Source organism: Corvus moneduloides, chromosome 26, assembly GCF_009650955.1.
Source record: "Corvus moneduloides isolate bCorMon1 chromosome 26, bCorMon1.pri, whole genome shotgun sequence".
Taxonomy (NCBI): domain Eukaryota; kingdom Metazoa; phylum Chordata; class Aves; order Passeriformes; family Corvidae; genus Corvus; species Corvus moneduloides.
In genome coordinates, this window is record NC_045501.1 from 246,429 (window position 1) to 268,722 (window position 22,294).

General features: G+C 56.8%; 1 protein-coding gene across 3 annotated transcripts in view; it reads left to right on the forward strand.

The window, feature by feature from the left end:
• The window catches only part of KCNH6 (potassium voltage-gated channel subfamily H member 6), a 32,882-nt gene that overhangs the window by 379 nt on the left and 10,209 nt on the right, over nt 1-22,294 (forward strand). The window contains exons 2-6 of one of the 3 annotated variants that reach the window (XM_032091597.1): nt 2,888-3,118; nt 11,331-11,486; nt 14,142-14,251; nt 16,040-16,352; nt 17,880-18,091. In XM_032091597.1, coding sequence (XP_031947488.1) covers nt 2,888-3,118; nt 11,331-11,486; nt 14,142-14,251; nt 16,040-16,352; nt 17,880-18,091 — 1,022 coding nt within the window. Of the gene's footprint in view, nt 1-2,887; nt 3,119-11,330; nt 11,487-14,141; nt 14,252-16,039; nt 16,353-17,879; nt 18,092-20,075; nt 21,053-22,294 lie in introns of those variants that run through there. The other 2 variants (XM_032091599.1, XM_032091600.1) reach the window with 2 other exon arrangements.

Consider the following 22,294-nt stretch of genomic DNA (forward strand, 5'->3'; position numbering starts at 1 on the left):
GGGACGAGTGATCCTAGCCCCGGTGTTTCCCCGGGGGCTGTGGAGACGGCGACCGCCACAGTCCCCGGGCTGGGAGGGTGTGCCCGGGCTGGCGACGAGGGGGTCCCGGCTGGCTGGACTGGGGGACAGGGTGTACCCCGGCGCTGTCGGGCTCGCTGCCTGTTTGCCTTCAACTCTGCGCTCTCGGCGGCCGCCGTCCCTGGTGAAATGTTGCCATTTGCTGTTGCTCCGAGTAATCCCTTTATATGAATTTTTGGGCTGGTTTTTGTGTCAAATACAGCGAAGAGTTCGTGCACATCGGGGAGCGCTGGGGTTTGCGTGTGGCTGGGTGGGGGCGCGGGGGCTCCGCTCCCACTGTCTGGGCATCCCGACGGGGCTGGGTCCCCCCTACAATGCTGGGGATGACGGGAGGGGATCAGGGGCTAGGGTCCCCCAAAAACTGAGCTCGGGGGGCTTCTGTGGGGTGCTGGGGCTGTGCACCCCTCACTGCCCCGGCTCACTGTGAATTTTCTCTGGTGTCCAAGTTTCCTGGGTGGGCAAATTCCCTGGCACTGCCATCCCTGCCGGATCTGCACTGCCTGGCCTGGCAGTGACTGACGTGACCCTGGGGATTGAAAGTGAGAAAAACTGTCCCTGGTTCCTATCAGTTCCCCCTGGGAAGCAGTGGCTGGGGAGCAGCGGGGCCACGCAGTGAGGTGTGACAGTGAGGACGCAGCCAGGCCCCCTCTTCCCTTCCCGCTCCCTGCCTGCTCCCTGCCCGCACTCTGCCAGCCATGTCGGGCACCAGCTGGGTTCTGCCAAAACATCACCCCACACTCCCCCGCAGCACTCTCGTGCTGTGACAGGTGTTGGGAGACACCAAACCAGCACACCTAATACATCTTTGCTACAGGCAGTGAGTTCTTCCATGCCTGTGGGTGCCTTCACCCCCAACACCGCAGCTCCCATGGGTGTAGCTGCTCCTGGTGAGTCCCCGCTGCAGCCAGAGAGGCCCAACTCTTCCCTGCCAGGACCAGGGCAGAGCCCTGGTACCGTGAGACCAAGGCAAAATCTGCAGGTGAGGGCAAGGCAGAAAGTAAATTGGGGGGTGAAAATACCCCCAAGGAGACCTGGCTCTGCAGCTCCTTCCCATCCTGGTCTTGGTCACATCCCTGCACTCAGCACAGCTTGCTCCGGCGCCCTGCCAGCCCTGTAAATCCTGTCCTGCGCCAGCCCAGCCAGGATCCAGACTGGATCCAGTCCATGGACCTGACACTGGATGGGGGAAACTGTTCATCACAGGTGGGGAGTGTGCCCCAGGAGCAGGGCTTTGGGAGAAGGTCCCTCCTTGTGCTGCCTTCCACCTGGCAAAGCAATTTGGATATAGAAGGATCGGGAAGAATGAACTGGGAAACATTTGTCTGTGGTGGTTTGTGCTGTTTGCAGCATCGGTACCGTCATCAGCCCTGTGTGGGAAAGGGAAAGGTGCCGGAGTGGGAGTCCCCCACAAAGGGCCACCAAGGGGCTGTCACAGGGTGGAATGAAGCAGGAGACTTGTGCAGCATCCCTGGGGACACTGTTTTTCCTGGGAGGCACCCTCCAGAGCTGAGACTCTGCAGGTGCCGTTGGGGAGAGCCCTGATGTGCCTGGGAGGGGTTCCCCCACCCCACCAGGTCCTGGCGCTCAGTGCTGCAGCTGTGCAGAGGTTTCTCTTGCATTTGGGTGAAATTCCCAGTGAGGCTGGAGTGCAGCAGGGTTCTGGAGCGTGCAGGCTGCAGATGCCATTCCTGGGTAATCCAGGAGATTAATTGGGGTCTGGGCTGGGAGGCAGCCTCCAAATGGACCCTCTGCTCAGACTTGCCTCCAGCTCCAGCCCAGAGCTGATGCCAAATGTTGAGGGAGATGGTGCTGGGGGGCACATGGCATCCCATCACATACACATCCAGGCCCCTGTCACATCCCAGCAAGCCTGTCCCACAGCCCAGCACTCCCCGATATCCTTGGAAAAAAAAACCAAAATCAAACCAAATCAAAGCTCACCCCCAAGATAAGGATGGAAGTGGCTCCATGTGGGCTGGGTGACGTGGGCTGTGCAGCGCTGCCACACACCCTGGCAAGGCAGTGAGTCTGGCCTCAGCCCAGCCTAGGTGGCTGCAGTGCCAGGAGGGAATGGGCCAGCACCACTCCCTGCCTCAGTTTCCCCTTTCCTTCACTTGAGCACTTTTCTTTTTGAGCACAGGGGTGACAAAGCCCAGGGGGATCTGGATTTCACCTTCAGCCCAAAGGCACAATTATCCTACAAAACATTAGCAGAATCATTAATGTGATGGGTTTCACCCCTGCTTCCCATGAAGCCAAGCCTCACGCTTACTCCTCCTCTTGCCCCTTGCCTGACTTCAGTCAAACCTGAGCAAGGGTGGAAAGTCTCTGAGATAACTCAGGTCCCTGATAAGCTCCTGGGAAAGGACAGAGGCTGCAGCTCTCCTTCTGCCTGCAGGGCCGGTCAGGGACAGCTTGCCCGTGTGTTAGACGGCAGAGAGTCCCCACATGCCAGCGGTGAGATGTCAAGGCTGCAGGGACTGGCCAACCCCAGCAAAAACTGCCTCTACTGAGAAACCCCGTTTGGGTCCCCCTGTCCCAACAGTCTCAAATACACGTGAAACTGGGAACACTTTCTCTCTCTGAAGAGCAGAGCAGAAGGCAAGATAGTACCTGGGATGCTGTGGGCTGAGGTCAGCCACCTTCCCCCCAGACCTGTCACCGGTGTCCCCAGGGAGCCTGTTTCTGCACAAGCCCCACAGTGGGTGACATCAGAAACCACAAGCTCCCCCCCTGCACCCAGGCCGTCCCCAATCCCTGTGGGTCCCCACCACCCCTCTAAGCCTCGTGCTCTCCTGCCTCCCCGCAGACCGCAAGTTCCTCATTGCCAACGCCCAGATGGAGAACTGTGCCATCATCTACTGCAACGACGGCTTCTGCGAGATGTTCGGCTACTCCCGCGTGGAGGTGATGCAGCGGCCCTGCACCTGCGACTTCCTCACCGGCCCCGACACCACCAAGAGCTCCATTGCCCAGCTCACCCAGGCCCTGCTCGGCTCTGAGGAGTGCAAGCTCGAGATCCTCTACTACCGCAAAGACAGTAAGAGCTGCTTTTTGGGGTGATCCAGTGGTGGGAGGTGTGACCTGCCCTGGATTTGGGCTGTGAGAAGCCAGTGGTGGCTGATGCTACCTGGGCATCAGGATTGCACCCAGGCTCAGGGCTTTGCTGAGAGCAAATCCATAGCGGCTCCTGGTGGGATGGAGGCATCTCTGCTGTGATGGAGCACATTGGGACCTTGAGCAGTGGAGGATGTTGCCAGATTATTTGGGAATCAGGTCATTTGTGAGCCCTTGGGGATGGCTCAGAGCTCCTGGGACAAGCAATGGCATTGCTTGTGGGATCCCTGCACCAGGAATGAGAATCCAGTGGGAAGCCCAAGGGGAAGCCCAGCTGGGACACAGGTCTCCCAGTCTGTGCTCCAAGATGAGATGAGACAGACCCCTCATCTCTGCTGAGAGTGGGTGCAGCTGACGGCCTCAGAGCTGCCTTTCCAGTGAGCAGGATGCGGCTGTGCGTGCACAGATGGAATTACGTTAAGATGAAAATGAAGCTTTGATGGAAAATACGAGTGATTAGTTCTAATACGGCAGGAAGTTAAATAAATATTTAGTGCTTGCTGCTACAAAACAGCAGTGGCCAGGGCTCCCAGGGCCAGGGGAATGCAGGTCCAGTGCTCACAGGAGGTTAAAAATATGAAGTGTTTCCTTTTTTTAACCTGTGGAGCTTTCCCATTGCTTCAGATTGTACTGATGGGGGCTTGGCCTGAGCACGGGGCTGTGCCCCACTGCTGGCAGTTCCCAGGCAGCCAGTTAGAGAAGAATCACTGGGAGCAAAAGGAAGAAGCAGGCAGGAACCCTGGCTCCCAGCCCAGCACCTCATCTTGGGGGCTGGCACCTGGGTGTCCTGGCCTCCCTCCCAGACCCTATCTCCCGGGCTGGCATCCAGGTGCCAGCGTATCGGCCCCAGAGTTATTCACTGGCAGCACCTCTGTGTGTTATCCTGGTGAGCCCTGACCCTGTGTGGTGGCAGGATCAGGCCACTCGGTCAAGGCTCTTCCTGTGGGGCCTGTCCTGGGTGGAGAGGGGCCATGAGTGGTGCCAGGGCTGGGTGCAAGTCCCCCCTCAGCAGCTGCAGGGCCTGGCTGGAGCCCAGCACAATGCGGGAGACACACAGAGAAGCGGCACACACTGTCCCCCTGCTCCCATCCCAGTGCCAGTGCGTGGCCATGTTCTGGCCATGGCAAGGACAGCATGTGCAGCCCTGTTCCATTTCCTCCCTCCCTCCCTCCCTCAAGATAGTTTCCCATTCCGTCCCTGGGGACTACTTGGCTTGCGAGCCCAATCGATCCATTGCCGTGCTCCCTGCTTTGAAGCATTCCTGCTGGGCTCACAGGATGCTCAGTGCTGTCCTCAGAGCCCTGCTCTTCCTCTAGGCCATGGGGAACTCTCAGTGCAGCTCTGAGCTGCTTTCTTCTCTTTCTTATTAAAAAAGAGGGGAAAAAATAAAAAAGCTCAGAAGCAAACCCTTCATGTCTATTTTTAAAACCCAACCCCACCAGCAGCATGCTTTCCAATTGTTTCCCCCCAGCACTCAGCCTGCGACCGCTCAGCCCATTATAAATGGGTCTTATCGGCAAAGAAAAGGCTTTTGCATTATAGGGAGCTGCTGCTTAATTAGCCGGCGGAGCTCCGAACCTGCCTGTCCTCCTTTTCATACCAGCAGCACCAATCTCCAGCCTCGACCTGCTGTTTATTACTGCGGTACTCCCGGCTCTGCAGCTCGCGGGGTTGTTTCCTCGCTTTTCTGGCTGACAGAGGCAATATTATACCCAAAATCTGCCCATTGGAGCCACCCAAGCAAGGCCAGGGTGGGATGGATGGAGGTAGGTAGGAAGGGGGCACCCAAAGGTGTCTGGGCTGGTGGGTTCTGGGGACAGGCAGGATGCTGAGTGATGGGGTGATGCGTGTCCCTGGGGACAGCCTGGCTGCTCGGTCCCCACCCGGATGCCCGTGCTGTCATCACCTAATTATAAACAGAGCCAAAAGAGCCAGGGGTGCCAACAGCGAGCCCAGCTCTGAATTGGAGCCAAGAACCAAGTACCTGTGGGGGAAGATGGGAGCAGCCCAGCCAGGGCAGTTGTCCCTGCCTGCCATGCCAGCCCCACAAAGGCCTCAGAAAGAGAGAAGAGCCCGTTCACAGCCCATGTGGGCTCTAATCCCCAGGCTCAAAGCTGGGAGATCAGTGAAAAGTTAATTTCCTTACAAGATGCTACACAGCTGGGACTGCCCCAGACAGGGGGGTCAGCACGGGATCAGCTCCTGCCGCAGCAAGGAGCAGCCGTGGCCTCCAGCCCTGGGGACACACTGTCCACTGCGGCCAGGGCGAGCTCAGATCCTCCAGCATCCCCTGAAGATGACGCCGAGGAGCTGGTGGAGCTGAGCTGCATCCAGGGTTGGGTTTTTTCCCTCCCCAGGGGTGATGCTTTGCAGCAAAGCCACTGGCCAGGGCTCACAGGGACCCCAGGGTGGAAGGTGGCCGCGGGTGCTGAGTGCCACGGTGCTAGCATGGCCTGAGCCGCAGCAGCTGGTGGCACTCGCTCCACTTAATCTGCATGAATGTGATGCTGATGAATATGAAAGGGGAGATGTGGCTGTGACAGCCGGAGCAGATGGTGGGGCAGCCCCAGCCCCTCCATCCCATCCCATCCCCTCCATCCCATCTCATCCCCTCCAGCAGCAGTTTGTGACAGTCCCCTTGGAACCCGGATTAGGGACCGGGATTACGGACCCGGCAAACTCATAACACTGGTGTGGAAGCCAGGATTTTCCCCTGGGGGCTCCAGGAGTGGGAGGGTCCGAGAGTGACTGGGGTGCCCAGTGTCACTCAGCATATTCCCCCAACAGGTCCCCATGGGGGGTCCGAGCAGGCAGCCAGGCAGGCATGGCTTGGGAATTGTCACCGCACCCAAAGGGGTGGCACAGCCCAGGGCACATCCATGGCACTGCACCTCTCCAGCAGCTGCTGCCAGGAAGCCTGGCTAAGGCAGGCAGGGATGGATCCGGCCAGGGTTTCTCCACACAGCTTTGTAAACAGCAACATGTGACATGCCCACCGGGAGCAGGAGGGCAAATCCCATCAGCAACTGCTGGGTCCTGGCACTGTCAGGGATTTGGTGCTGGCAGCCCAGGGAGCCTCTGCTCCTGCCCTATGGGGTGGTCAAGGCAGGACTAAGGAGACTTCTTGGGTGTTGGAGGAGCAGGAAGGCACAGCCAGCTGACAAACCCCAACCCCAAGTTGAGCTCTTGGCTTGCACAAACCTATGGGGTTTATGCCAAGCTGGGGCTGTTTGCTGTTTGCTTTAAGGGTCAGGCTGTGACCTCGGGAAAGGGACGGACATCATGGCCCAGCTCCAGATGGGAACTTATAAACATCCCGCCTCACAATGGCAAAAGCTCTGGTCCCAGAGATCCTGTGCTGTGGAGCCAATTCTTCCATCCTTGGCATGGCTGTGCTGCAGCTCCAGCCACCCCCATTGCCCTGGCTGGACCCCAGTGTGACTAGGGCACAGAGCTGGAAGAGACACATTTTTCATCCTCTGCTGCTCCACAGATGCTTTTTGCTTGGACCTGATGTCCCATGAACAAGAGGACAGGCCCAGGTCATCCCCAGTACCCCCAAGAATGCTGCCTGCAGTAAGCTTTTTCCTGAAATCCCTGCCCTGGCAGAGTCCCTGATTCCCACCCCAAGCCCTCCATCTTCATCCCCGATGACTGTTGTACCCACAGTGGGAGGTGGCCCCATGTGCCATGGGAACAGGGCCCTGGGATAGCCAGACAGCCCCAGGAAATGCTATCAGCACCGCAGCTTTGGCCACACAGCCCTGCTCTAAGATGTAGTAATTCCTGCAGCCAGCAGGATTTAGCAAGGGAAGGACTGAGGGCCTGGATGTGACCACTCACTTCACTTGCAGAGGAGGTTAAGATGCATTTTGCCAACCCCCTGTATTGATCCAGGACCCCTTTTGGTTACTGGGGATCAGAGCATCCTTCCACCTGCACCCAAAACTACCCTGCTAGGCTTGGATCTTTCTTGTGGCCACAGTTTGGTGGTTACCCTCAGCCACCTGACACTCCTGGTTGTCCTTCTCCACTGCTGCTTCCAGCCAGAGAAGCCTGTAAGTGCAGGAATCCTTGCCCTTCCAGACCACACAGGGGAACCTCCATCGTGCTGATGTTACTTAACAAGGTCATTTTTGCTGGCCTGGCGTCCTGGTAGGTTTCAGTCTCCTGATGCCCTGTGTGGCTGTGGGGAGAGGGGCTGGGGCAGACCCCGTGTTGCACATCCCCTCCCTGTGCAGGGGGATGCAGACCTGCAGGGGCTCACCCCAGGTCCCAAGGGTGACCCATCTCCCACTAGCTCTGACTCTATCTCAATTTTTTTCCATACCACCTCAGGGATTTGCTTTAGGGCTTCCCAGCAATCCGCGCTTCCCTTTGATGTTCTACCCAGCCCTGACACTGATTTATCCCAGGATAGGAGCACAGCTTGGCCCTCCAAGCTTCTCTCTGTGTGTGCCAGCCATCCCCAGAGCACAGCTCTGTTCCCATCCCTGTCCCCGTCCCCTCCGTGCCCTTCCCAGCCCCTCTCCTCTGCTCCTTTATATAATACCACTATAGATTTAGCCACTCTGCCATGAGACCCTGCAGATTAAATCTCCCAGCCAGGGGGAGGGCAGGCCTGGGTAAGAGCTCCAAGCACAGATTAATAGCTCGCTTTTTTAATATTCATAACAATACTGGCTTGTGTCCGGCTCTCGGAAACCCCCATGTCCTGTTGATTAGTTTAATACTGATGATACTGACAAATGCATTAACCACCGGTGGCTGTGGGGGATAAGAGGGACAGGGAAGGAGGGGCCCCAACAATGACATTTTTAATGTTATTAAGTGCTGGCTTTTATCAAGATCAGAAGACACGGTGGGTCAGAAAGCACAAACCTCCAGGCACTTGCTCAGCTTGGGGGAGGTGGGCTGGGTGCTGGAGGATCAAACCCAGGAGTTAAGGGAATGAGCTGGTTTTCCCAGCCCATACAAGCCTACCACATTGGCTGTGGGACCCTTCAAACCAGCATCCCTGTCGTACCCCACCTGCCGAGCCCTTTCTGCAGCCCCCAGGCTGGGTTTCACCCCAGATGGGCACAGGCACCCTCATGCAGGTGGCCACAGAGCACAGGCAGGTTGTGAATGCCCCCAGGGCTCCTCCAAGAGATCATTTGGATAAAATTAGATGGATGGAGACAGATTAGCTGAACAGCTGAAGGGAAGAGACAGTCAGATGGATGGGGACAGTCGATTGAGGAACAAGGACAGGAGGGCAGGCCTGAGGTCCCTCCCAGGGCTGGCTCAGCCCACTGGTGCTACAGCAGGTCTGGGGTGCCTGGTTTTTGGGAAGAAGGATGGGGAGACTCAGCGTTCAGCAGAGCCCAGGCTGGCTTACCACAGGGAAACTGAGTCAGGGTAGAGGGTGCCAAGGATCTCCCAGCTGCAGCCTCTCCACAGAGCTGGGGGTACCCCAAATCACAGCTGCACAGAGACCCCAAATCCTGGGGGAATGCCCTGTCTTTGGGCCAGGCTTAAGGGAATGTGCTGGTCCCATCCCTGGCCCTGATACTCCCTCATTTCCTTGACACCTCCATGCTGTGTGATGTGGGTCTGAGCAAGGACTTGAGTTCCTGGCATGCAGGACTGTGCCTGGTGGGGCTACTTTTGGGGTGATTCCCCTGGTTTTGGAGGGTTTCACACCCAATTAACTTTTCATCAACCCTGAATTGGCCAGGCAATTGGACTAGACTATTGCTGTAGTTCCTTTCCAACAGAAATAGTCTATTTTATTTAATTTGAGAAGGGATCAGCGAGGGGCTCACAGTGACATTGACCAGGGCTGCTCAAGCTCAGCACCTCCCAGATTTGCAGGATCAAACCAGGCACCAGCTGCCACCCAAACCCACCCACAGCTACCTTCCAGCTGCTCCTTATATCCCTCCAACTGGATGTAAGTGGGCCCAGTTTTCAGCTGTTCAGCACTGGCCATGGGATTAACCCTTTCCCATGCCACGTAGGGCCTGCTGTGATCTAGCCCTCCTGAGAACAGCTCAGAGCCCATCCCCTAGCACTGCCATGGAGGAACTTAGGCAGGAAATGTGAAGCAGTGCAGGAATGCAGGAGGGCAGAGCACCTGAGCCAGGATTGGACTGCCTGGATCAGAATTCCCAGTCCAGGGGGAAGCGTGGAGTTGATGGCTGCCCATGCCAATGAACCATGTGGGTTCCAGGAAGTTGGCGATGCTTCAAAATCACCCCGGGGAAGAAAACTCCCCATTTTCTAAGACACCAAAGGAGAAAGCACCCATGAGTGGGCTCAGCTGTGCGGAGCCCCTGCACACACCAGCGTTGGCATCAACACCGGCAGAGCCGCGGCATCCTGGGGATGGCACCACGTCATCCCACTGGGCACATGCCACCTCAGCATTGCCCAGAGCACCTCACTCACTCAGCATCACTCACAGGACATCTCTGATCTAAAGATCCCTAAAAATCCTGACAAAGGGAGGGCAAAGAGCTCACTTCTTCCTGCTCCACGCACAGGTAACCTGCTGTGTGCCCGTGCAGCCCTTCCAAACAGCTTTATCTGCCAGAAATCCACCCCCTTCTCTCCAGATCACACATTTAAGTGGATTTCCTCTCCCTGTGGTGAGCAATGGAGAAAGAGAGAAAGAAAGAGAGAGAGAAAGAAAGAGAGAGAGAGAGAAAGAAAGAGAGAGAGAAAGAAAGAGAGAGAGAAAGAGAGAGAGAGGGAAAGAGAGAAAGAGGGAAAGAAAGAAAGAAAAGAAAGAAAAGAAAGAAAAGAAAGAAAGAAAGAAAGAATAAATGAATCCCGGCTGCTGGAGTCTTTAAACAGATTTCACCATATCTATTTCTTTCCCGTTCTTGTGCCTGTGTGTGTGTCCGTGTATGTGCACATCCCTGACGTCACGGCAGATTTTGAAGTTGCCCGATGCCGGCCATCTGCTCCTGATTACGGGAGGCCCTGAGCTCCTTAAAATTATACGCAGAAAGGCCGACATGCCCCTCCCGGCTGGAGCGGGGCCACGGCCAGAGCGCTGCCTCGGCCGGCAGCACAGCCCTGCCCGATCCGCTAATCCCCGGTGATCAGAGCATGGGGAATGGCGAGATCAGGGATCTGCACGGGCAAAAACTGCCAAGGAAGGAGGTGGCTTGGCTCCATCTCGGCTGGAATGGTAGCTGGGTGCTCCATCATCTCTAGGAGTTTTGGAATAGGAGCCTGGGGATGCTCAGGGAGTTTTGCCAGAGGGACTGTGACAGCGGCTGTGGCTCGGGGGGGTCCCGCTCCCACCAGTGCCAAAGCAACAGCACACAGCTCAAGGAAGGGACTCACAGTGATTATACCCTCAGGTAGGGTTTTTAGGGGATTTGGTGGGAATAAAGCTGGCAAAGGAGGGGGGAAACCACCTGTATCCTTCACTTGATGCTTTGGAAAAGACCTGCAGGTGTTTCCAGTTATCTCTAATTGCAGACTGGTACCTGTCTGCTGCACAAGAAGAGCCACAGGGTCGAGCTGACATCCAACAGGAAGATCCCTATGGCCACATTTGGGATCATCCTCATAGCCTCCCTCACTCCCAGGACACTGAGCCAGTCCTTGTGCCCCCTTTGTGCCTCAGTTTCCCCATGGCAGGACAAGACAAGGCCATGCCTGACCACTTCATGGCTTTAGGAGGTGTCCTTGGGGACTGTCACACTGATCCCACCCAGTCCTGCTGCCCATGTGGTCAGGCTCACCCCCATTGCCTGCATCCAGTCCCCAAAAACTGCCTGGTGATTGCAGGGCAATTAACTGCAGTGTGATTACAAGCAGGATGCTTAATGAGGTTAAACCGCTACCTGGGACTTCCTGAGTTCTTAATTACTCACTCTTTAATTGCTGCTCACAAGTACATTAATATAAATGACTGTCTGGGACAGAAAAAAGAGATGTGATCAGTGTGATTGGGATGCTTCAGGGATGTGGCCCTTTCCCAGGGCTCAGATTACGTTCCATATCCTCCACTCCACACCAGCAGGGAATACACCCATCAAAGTGCTTAAAAACCCACTTTTCTGCTGAAAGTGTTTGGTGCTGGGAGAGAGCAGAATCTCCTGTGCAGCCCCCCTGAGCCTGTCTCTGCTTGGCAGCCTCGTGTTTCCGCTGCCTGGTGGATGTGGTGCCCGTGAAAAACGAGGAAGGCGTCGTCATCATGTTCATCCTCAACTTCGAGGATCTGGCACAGCTCATCGCCAAGAGCACCGGGCGGAGCCTGCACCAGCGCCTGTCACAGAGCTGGAACAAAGGTGGGTGTCCGAGGGCGGTGGGACCTGGGAGAGCAGTGCAGCACCCTCATCCCATGGTTTTCTTGGGAGCACGTGGGGACTGAAGGATGCCCTTATGGGCAGGATCCTGCACGGGAAGAGGTTTGTGTTTTTGCACAGCCGCAGTTCTGCCTGCTCAGGGACTGGTCCAACCAAACCCCAGCTGGGTGGGAAAAGGCTGTTTGAGCCATCTGTGCTCCCCTCACATCCACACCTGCCCACACACACTTCCTGAAATCCCAAAGACCTGGGAACAGGGCTGGGGACTGACCCCCTGCATGGGATGGTGCATTTTTATGAGAGGAGGTCTCACTGCAAGTGGAGCCGTGGAGTCCCTCCGTGAACCCCCTGCATTGCTGGATCTTTTCCACATTTAACACTGGCTTGGGCTGGAGGTGCTGATGTGAGACAGGACCCGTGTGTGGGGTCACTGGAAGGGCCAGGGGACATCTGGTGTCACAAACAGCATGGCTGTGCTGTGGGAATGTCACTGCAGGTGAATGGCACAAGGATGGCTGCGCTGCGACAGCTCAGCCTGCCCCAGCTTCAGGCTGTTCCCTGCTCTCCTAGGCTCATTCCAGGGTTTTGGAGACAGTGGAAAATTCAAATTCCCTTTTTTGGGAAGACTGAATCAAAGGGAAGCTGTGGTGAGGCTCTCGAGGGGATGTGGATATTCAGGGATGCAGATGTTAGACCTGACAAAGAGCTGTAGCTTCTCAATCTCCTCCTTCCATACCGCCCTCAGTGCTAGTCACCTCTACTTGAGTCAGGGAAATAATCCCACATCTGCCTTCACGACAACATTCCCTAGGGGTGCTGTTGGGAGGCTTTGGGCAGGCCTCAAAGTAAAACTGTGGGAGCAACATGGGTCTGTCCCCCATGGCACGTGGGGTGGCACAGCAGGACCAGGGTCAGAGCCAGGGCCACATCAGGGAGCAATGGGACAACTGTCCACTGAACTGGAGTGTGTGAGTGCATTCCCACTCGGTGCATATCTATATCGTGGAGCCATTGAGGTATCTGTGTATGGCAGTAGGTACCAGCAGAGTTTTATATGGGTTTATGTGTGCTCAGGCCAGACATGCACACAGGGGGCTCACAGATGTGTGTGTGCGTGTGTGATGGGACAGATCACTGTGCATGTGTTCATATGCCTGTGAAGTGATGAGATTCATGGTTTCGATGGATTGCTTTAGCACCAGCTACCCCCTCTGCATGACCTGCTGAGGAAATCCTAAATTCCAGCACCAGCGTTGCTTTGCAGCCCCACCAGCTCTCAGAATATCTCAACATATAATGCACCCATACCCCATCCCACCCAAAGACATACCTTTGGCAGAAGGCACCCAAATCAAGAGTACCTGTCACTTCCCTGCATGCTGGATGTTGTGTTGTGCATCCCAAGGGGTGCTTCTTGGGTTTTCCACTCCAGCGACAGGGAGTGTGGAAAGGCCAGAGCTGCTGGTGCCAGTCCAGGTCAGGCTCTCGTGCACAGGTCTTCTGACTCAGTCTTTAATTGCTTGGCCACAGGTGGCTGCATTGCTGGTCCCCAGCTCATTGGTATGCAGGGAAAGTCGGATGCTTTGCTTCTTCCAGCTGAAAAGCTGCTCTGGACAGTGAGGATGGGGTGAGCAGAGGGAGCCTGCGTGGTACCCCACGGGCGAGGGCATTTCTGGGCAGCTGGGCAGGCTGGGACCCTGCCCAAGCAGCTCGGTGGTGTTTTGGGGCTGGGTTAGGGAAGTTAATCCTGCCAAAACCAAAGAGCTCCTCAGCGTGCTGCTTTTTCCCAGGGGACGATGTCTTTGCGGAGCTCATGCCACATCCCACACACCCCAGGATTTAGGCCACCTTTCGTGCAGTTAGGGAGCACAGCTGGTGCTGCTGGATGAGCTCCAGGGCTGACCCAGGCTCCAAGGGTGTGATCCTAGCTGCTCACACGAACTCTGCAGAAGCAAGTGATCATGGTCTCCTCTAGAAGAGGACAAGTGACTTTGCATTGAGTGTCACAACCAGGGGCATTGGGTCCTCTCCACATCTGGGCTTTTCCTCTCCTGCACCTCTCTCACAGCTCCTAGCAGCCCTGGCTGCCCTTGTCTCAGCCCCAGTCTCCAGTGAGGTGGTCTCCTGGTCCCCTGTGACAGCCGGAAGGGACCCCACTGTGTGGTCCAAATTCCCTCACTGAAAATCCAAAACAAATCCAGGAACAAAATTGCTAGAACTACTTTTCTTTCAATGCCTTTCTAAATTACCATCTACTGTGCAGTTTTTTTCCTGAATTTCCACCAAGGAGATTTAGAGGCTCGATTTCCTCCAGGTCCAAATCCCTTAAGTGGCTTTAACCTCTTTAATTGGCTTAGGGGTTTTCTGCACCTTTCCCGTCTCACATCCGCAGTTGTAGGGAACTCTTCTCCAGCTCAGCAGAGCTTGCTGCCAGGTCAGGGTCTGCCTTCAGCACACGGCGATGTGATGGCATGGGAATAGCAAGTGCTTTGGAGGAGGAAGGGCCACACAGCATGTGCGTCCCCCAAAGCCACCTAGAGTTCTCCGTAGCCTCTTCCCTGTCCCGCCTCACTTCAGCCATCACGTGCAGCTAGGTCACATCTTTCTCTCTTGTGTTTTGTTTTTCTTTTTAACAAGGTGAAAGTAGGACTTTGAAGTTTAGTCTCCCGTCCCTGCGGCGACTCAAAATCCAGCGGAAATCTCTGCCCACCAGTGAGTTTGATGGAGTAGCCATTGACTATGGAAAGGTAACCGTAGCCTTTGTCTGATATAAGCCCACGCCTCAGGCCAGGTCCCAGCGCTCTTCCTTGCTGTCCCCATCCTGCTCCCCCTCAGCTGCTGTGGCTCGGGCCATGTCCAGCGGTAGGGCCCTGGCCCTGGGTCAGTGCTGAGCGCTGGCCCCGCTGAGGGCTGGCAGCGAGCGCGGTGCTTTGTTGGTGTGGGCTGGAGCTCAACGGTGCTGCTCTGCACATTCCGTGGCTCGTGGGGGGAACAGGAGATGTGCCAAAGCGGGGAGGAAGGTCTGGCTCTATAGTGCAAGTTGTCCAGGATGGTGGAGCTCCAGGGAGTTGTCCCCACCTCAGGGAGGGGATGTGCTGGTGGCTGTAGGAGTGTGGAGCAGGTGTGCTTTGAGCAGGGACTGGCAGGGACTGCCAGGCTCATTTCCCCATGTTTTCCTGGCAGGGACCAGGCAGCACAGGCAGGTCCAGCTTCTCAGCCCTCCAGCAAAGATTCTGCTTCCCATGATGGAGGGTGATGCTGTCATTGCTGACCTTGAAAAACTGTTGGTGGGACCTGTTTAGAGATTGCTGTTCTTGGTGGCTTCCTTGGTGACTGTCAAAAGTGCTATGGGTACCTCCAGTCAAAGACCTGTTGTTTTCTGAAATGCTGCAGCTCAAGGCTGTGGGCAGGAGGCTTCTGCTCTGCTAAGGCATCCCCAGGTGCCAGGGTCTCGCTGTGCTGGGTATATCCAGACAGCCTGGATAAATCTGCTTCCCCAAATCACAGATATAATGAGATGGAAGGTGCCCGTCCTCTCAGAGGTTGTGCTTGTGGTAGGTTGAAGATGCGTGTAGGGTTATCAGATGCTTTGGGTGCATCATTCCTATAGACAGCAGCACTGCTAAAAGCTCTGGGTACCCCCAGGCTGGAGCTGCCCAGGGCACTGCAGTGTTTCAGGGCACACACATAGAAACTGTGGATTGAGGACAACCTGATGATCCACCACTTTGCTGGAGCTTGGTCAAGTGGGCACAGCTCTGCAGGTGCAGGGCCAGCCAGCAGTCAGCCTCTCCAGGCACCCCATCCCAAAACCTGGCCTAAGGGCCTTAGGGATAGTGAGAAGAGACACAGTCCCTCCCATGGGTATGACTGGGGGGGCACAGGCACATGGGTTTCTGCTCCAGAAGGTGGTTGTTTTGCACACCCCATTGCAGAAGTTAAAGTCTGGAAACTCTGGAGAAGTCAGGTCTCCAGGGAAAAAGGTTTAGCCATGGCTAATGATGGTTGTAGGAGAAGGAGGACCAATATGGCCAAATTTGCAAACCCAGGAGCTCCTCCAGTGCTTCCTGGTGCAGAGCACATCCTCTCCCATAAACGCCAGCACAGGGCCTGGCACTGACCCTCAGTGGTGGCCTGAGCTCTTGCAGCAGGTGAGGGAAGGGCAGCCCCAGTGGTGGGACATAGGGACATCTCGGAAAAACGCATGGCACAGCAGGTCCTCCAGGCAAGCCTGTCCCTAGGTCTCCTCTTCTCTTGCTTTCACCTGCTTCCCAGCTGTGCAGCATCGCCTTGCAAACCTCCCCGCGGCCACCCAGCCTCCGGCGGGAGCTGGTAGGAGGTAGGAGCTGCCAGGTCCCCAGGGACTCGGTTGCCCCACTCCAAAGCAGGTCCTGGTCCAGGCTGGAGATGACCTCAGGAACCGCAGTGCTTCCCAGTCCTCTGCCTCTCCTCTTACCCACCCCAGCTCCCTCTCCTTCCCCCCCAGCACGTGGGGACTCCTTCTAATACAACGCTTTCTCCTGGCTGTCTTAAAGCCTGGTGGTGACTCCCTGATTTTGAGGGACTTGAAGACATCGCCCAAGGAAAACTGTATGCAGTCAGAGACCGAATCCCTCCTGGAAAAGGAGCGGAGGCCAAGCCTGGAGGCCGACCCCACCCTACAACACTCGTCCCCGAAACAAGAGCCTCCCGTGCTGGGCCCACGAGGGTCGTACCCTGCGTGGGGTTTCTTTCGGTCTCGCCCTGGGGGCAGCTTCCACAGCCTCCGCAGGGTCTCCTCCTTGGACAACTTTGAGGCTGCAAGGTCTGAGTTCCAGAGAAAATTCAGGGAAAGGAGGGCAAACTCAGGTAGGGAAAAACCCCGGAGCTGTCGGTTCTACTGCGGGAGTCAGGGTTCTGGCGATGGCCTCAGCACATCTTGGGGGGGAGGTCTCAGTCTCTTCCCTTGGCAAAGTGGAGATTACTTGGGTCTTCTCCCCAAAACCCACTGGTCTCCTTGCGATTCCCTGCACAGGCAGGTCCTGCTCTGTAGGTAGAGCCATTCATGGTTTGTGTGTGATATGTGAGACCGTGTGAGGTTGCGTTCAGCTGCCCACACGAGGGGCATCCCGATGCCATCCCACCTTCCCTGGAGGGAGGGGAGGGGTCTGCAGGCATGGGCAGTGTGAGCTGTGTCCATGTGTTGGAGGTGGGTGAGGCACCAGCCAGGCCGCTCCGTAGGGCTGGAGGGAATGATCCTTCACCATGGTATCCACATCCAGACCTCTGGTTCTCATGAGAATGATGATGACAAATTAGATGGAGGTCAGGAAAGAGAAGCCTCTGTAACTGGGGATGAGAGATCAGTCTGTGGAATCTGGCAGGAAAAATGGGGTGGGGCATCATGATCCTTCAATAGTCACAGGTTATGGACCCTCAGAAGGAGACACAATGTAGAGGGAGGGAAGGGGAATGAGCAGGGAGAAGGGTGGCAGCAGGGTGGCTGGTGCTCACTGGGCACCTTCACAATGCCTTCAGACACCTCCTGCCAACACCACCACTTGGGTCAATGTCAGAGTGCAAGGATTAGAAGGGGTAAAAAATTGAAAGTATATCCCTACCCTGCCTGTAGGAGATGGAAAGGTTGGTACACACTGGGTACAGTGCCTGGGGATCTTCCTGGAGCCCTGGGTGTGGGTACAGGCTCTCACTCGTGACAACACATTGCCACAAGCCTGACCATGAAATGACCACCTCCACAGCTTCCTCCCTGGTCCTGCGCTGGGGTGACCCAGAGGCAGGTCCCCAGGGAGAACTGTCAGGATCCCCACTACAGCTCTTCTTCCGGAGAAAGCTCTGACCTCCCTGCCTGGAGCTGGGGGTAGAGGATACATCCAAGTGGGAATATCATCCAACTCCTGGTTCAGTTTGATGGCCAAAAACCAAGACAGCAGCTCAGCTGTTTGTCAGGCAAAAGCATGCAAGGGTGGAGGAGAATGACCTCTTCCTTTGTCTGTTTTCATGCCAGTTTTTGGCATCTCTCCCTGGTGAATCTTACTGGGTTGGTCCCTAACCCACTACAGTCTTCAGGGGTAGCAAAGGACATTGGGTGTTTGTGTTTTGGCAGCTGGTCTGAGCCCCCTGCAGGAGGTTTAATGGTGAAAAGATGGGTGATGTGTGGGAAAAGCAGCTCTCTCTCAGGCATCCTGGGTTGGGCATCCTTCGTCTGAGCCAGCCTGAAGAAGCCAAGCCTTTATGGCCAAGCAGACTTTGGCACCTTTTGGTGGCACCTTGTGGCGGTCCCCAACTCCTGAAGGTCCTACATGAGGTCAGGGCTCTGGGGATCTGTTCCTGCTCACACTGCCCTTCTCAGTGCTCCTCTCCATCCTCTTTCAGAGGCTTCCCATGTCAAACCCAACCCCCCGAACTCCACCTCAGACTCGGACCTCATGAAGTACCGGACCATCAGCCAGATCCCCCAGTTCACGCTCAACTTTGTGGAGTTCAACCTGGAGAAGCACCGCTCGGGCTCCACCACGGAGATTGAGATAATTGCTCCCCACAAGGTGATGGAGCGCACCCAGAACGTCACTGAGAAGGTCACACAGGTATGTGGGCAGTGAGATGCCACCAAGGCAGTGATGGGGTGCTGGTGTTGCTGCTGGGGGACAGTCACAACCACTCCACTGGCTTTTGGAGGAGAGAAGCAGAGAGGGCAGTGACACCTGGAGATTCCATCCCAAGAAATGCCAGTATCCCTGTGTTTGGTTATGCCTTCCTCTGAATGGCTGAAATGCTCGTTTTAGTCCCCTAAACAAGTATTTCTGGTAATTTGTGGCTGGGGAAACACCAGCATGAACCGCTCGCGATGATGGCCTTGAAGGGGACACGGATTTGCATGTTCGTGTGCACATGTGGCTTCTCTTGGGGGGAACTCTGGCCACTGTTCCTGCCCCCAGCGCTGGGAATGGAGCCTCTGGGGCACCGCTGGCCCCAAGGTGCCCAGCCAGGGACCCGGCCTGGTGTCAGCATGCCGAGAGCCACAGGATCCCCTGGGAGACAGCAGATGGCACTGCACTGTCACCGACACGTGCGGCACCTCCTGTCATTGCAGGGGACACTTAGCACTGTCGCCCAAAGGGATGCGCATGGAATGGTGCATCCCATGGGGATGTCGGAGTGCATGAAAGGTGCTGACGGATCCCACAATCCCGAGTAGGGAGCTCTTCTACCTGTGGGGAAACTGAGGCATGGGAGAGCCTCAATGTACGAAATACATCTAAGGGCACCTCCCATTGTTTTCAGCAGCAGCCCTGGGCAAATTTAATGAAAATGCAGCCTTCTGACCCCAGAAAAGCCTCCAGGCTTGGGAGTTTGCTCCATCAGAGTGGGGTGCTATGCAGGATTCTCCTTCTGTCTTGGTGCCAGCAAACCTTTAACTTCACAGCCTCCACGCACAGGGGATGGGCTCCCCACCTCACACATCATGGAACAGATCTTAGGCTTGTTTTCCCCCTGGCTTGTCCCCTTCATTAGTCCCTCTAATCTGGGGGCGACTGCAGTAACCCAGGATTAGCCCCTGAACTCCATGGTGGGAGGGTGAGCAGCCTCCATGCCCCCATCCCCATCACAAAGAACACACCAGGGATCAATGGTCACACTGGGGCGACACTGTCACGGTAGTGTTGGCCACTCAGTAGCTGGTTGTGGAGTGATGGGATCAGGGCTGCAGGGCCCTGCAGTGCAGTGCCCACAGAGGTCAATCTTCACTGTCAATCTCCAGATGAGATGGGGTGCGATGGGACAGGACAGGATGGACCTCTCCTCCCTGCCGCATCTCCCCCTCCCACGGGCGACCTGCCTGTCCTCACCCCAGTGTCCCCCACACCTCCCACCAAGCCACAGCTCCCCGCTCCTGGCTGTTAAATGATTCATGGTGAGGCAGAGACAGCAGCGAGACACCATCCAAAAATACCAGTGGGTGGGCAGGGAGTGGAGACAGGGGCTGTTTGGGATGGTCTGGCCCCACACTGGGCTGGCAGGGAGGGCAGGTCACAAGTGCAGTGAAGGTCCCAGGCTCAGCCTTGCAGGGCTGTGGCTCTGGAGCACAGCTGGAGGCACGTGGGGATGCTGTGGGGTCGGTGTCACCAGGCTGGGGTCCTGTCTGCAGGAGGCATGTGTCCCAGTCCCCCCCAGACTGCCCCACTGGGCAGGAGGGTGCTGGGGACAGGGATGGGAATCTGAGCTGTGTCAGGATATGTGCTGGGAGTGACGCTGGGTCACTGCCAGCCTGCAGCCAGCACCATGGGCCTGATCCTGCCCAGCCCCTTGTGCTTGAGGCTCTCCTGGTGATACTGGAGTGGCCCCCACCCCAGTGCCCTTATCCCCAGCATTGAGCAAGGGACAGGGAAGGTGATGGGTGCTGGGCACCACGGGGCACAAGCAATGGCCTGGGTTAGCCAGGGCCACAGGAGCCTCCCCCCTGTCACCCAGAGCCCATACACACCCGGCTCCCTCCTCCTCCTCCTCCCTCCTGCACTCCCTCGCTCGCTGCCAGCACCCAGCACCCCACTGCCAGCACCCAGCACCCCGCACCATGAGCTTGCGGCTGCAGCTGAAGCCGGTAAGTGCAGGAGGAAGGGGACAAGGGAAGGGGCACCCAGGAGGATCACCACGGGGAACACTGGCACTGCCACCTGCAGAGACTCCCAGGCCACCCAGGCCACCCAAGGGTGACCTTGCCATCCCTTAGGGGCAGAGAGGAACAAGGGTGCTGCTGCTCCCTAGCTCTGTGTTGGTTTGGATGCTCTTCTGGGGGTTGTTTTTTTACCCTTTTCTGCCTCAGATCTTTGGGATTGTGTTTTTTTATTCATTTCTGCCTGGAAAGCAAGAGGGCTTAACCTGTTCTTGCTTCTGCTACAAGAGCTAGGTGCCAGGAACAGGGATGAGGCGCAGGGCAGGTGCCCCAGCATAGGGAACAGTATTTGGTGGCCCAAATTCAGGACTGGCCCCACAGAGCTGCCTGCAGCCAGGCAGAACAAGCATTCAGCTGCTGAGCGTGGGAGCGTTGCTGGTTTTCCCAGGCACGAGGTGAAGGAGCCCATCTCAGGTCTTCTAGGTGCATCTTGGTTTTGGGAATCAAGCATTTTACTGGTGTTGTCTTGTCCCCTTCCCCACCATCCCCACGGGAGCCAGTCCCCAAGCCCAACTGGTGCCTCATTCCCTCCACAACGATTGCGTTTGGGTCACTTTTTCCAATCCCTCCCCTCGCCATCCACCAACGACGTCGACAGCTCCCGCTGCTCCATTGGCGCTCTTGTCCCCACGGGGGCCCCAGCATCGATTAGGTTTGATTAATCCACGCTGGGCTCCTGAATGCCCTTCGCAGCCGCATGTCTCCCACCCGCCTGGCTGAGTGCCTGCGTGCCTGCGTGGGCGATGCCACGGCCCGAGCGCTGCGCCCGCCGTGCCGGACGCTGCCTGGGCGTGTGGGGCTGGGGGCCCCCATGGTGGACACCCGGACTTCAAGGGTCAGCTGCCGCCGGGGGCGCCGGGCGAGCTGCAGGCAGGTAGGAGCAGGGGCACCTCCGGGACGCGGGACCCTCCAGTGTCCTGGGGCTCTGGGCTGCGGGAGCGGCTGCTTGCTGTGGGATGGGGCTACAGGGGTGGATTCACTTTGGATTGCAGCATCAGGAGCCCTTGGGAAACCCTTGAATAAGACAGGTGTTGGTGCAGGAAGGATCAGACCCTTCTTCCAGATCTGTTGCCAGAGCCGTGGTGATGCCCATCACTGTTGCCTTGGGATATGTGGATCCTCCTTTCTCCTCTCTCCTCTTTGCTCTCTCCTCTCCTTTGCAGCCCAGCAAAAAGCTCCCTTTTAGCTGGGGTCTCAGGGCCAGGAGAGAGAATTGAGGTGCCCCTCACCCTGCTCTGCAACTGGCACTGGTCCCAGCACCACAGGGACACTGGGAGACAACGGAGCAGCAGGGGCAGGAAGGGGATCCAGCTGCCCCCAGCTCCAAATAAGCCCCTTCATGCCACCACCCCTCAGCACCCAAAGCGGGACAACCCCACCCCTCCCATCCCCAGTGCCTTGTGTTGTGTCCCCAGGGTGGCTTTAGAGCTCATCAGGAGCTGGCATTAGTCCTGGAGGGGGAGCTGGGCCAGGCCTGGGATGTGTGGGGGATTCACTGGTGCTGTGGAGTGTGTCCCCATGAAAGCAGAGAGCCGTGGGGACACATGGCAGCATGAGAGGGTGCTTGCATGCTTGAGATGGTGTTTGCACATTGGTGGCCAGAGGTGAGATGGGAAATGGGCATTGCCTGAGGCCTTGCTGCAGGTGGTCCCAAGCTATCCCCCTGCTTGGAGGGCAACTGTGCCAGAAGGACATGCAGGGGAAGATACCTGCTATGGCTGAGAAAGGCACGGTCCAAGGCTTGCAGGATGCCTAATGTGCTGTCACGCTCAGGTGACACAGCCATGGGATGGCATCTCTGCCCATCCCACAACCTGTGCCAGGGATGCCCAGCAGCTCCCAGGGAGGTGGCACAGAGCTGAGGGCAGAAGGAGGCACAGCAGCAGGCACTTTCCTCTCTGCTGGGTCAGAAGGACATAAAGCAGGTAAGAAGCTGCCCTGAGGGTGCTGTGACCATCAGAGACAGACAAGGACCTTGGTGCCAGCCACAGTGGGCAATTGGGCAAACATATAGAGCCAACAAAGGTGAAAAAGCTATAGGAAACCATTGTGTGCTCCTCAATGCTCTACCAGCACATGGAAGTCTCTTGCCTGGTTCCTGGCATTATCCAGCCTC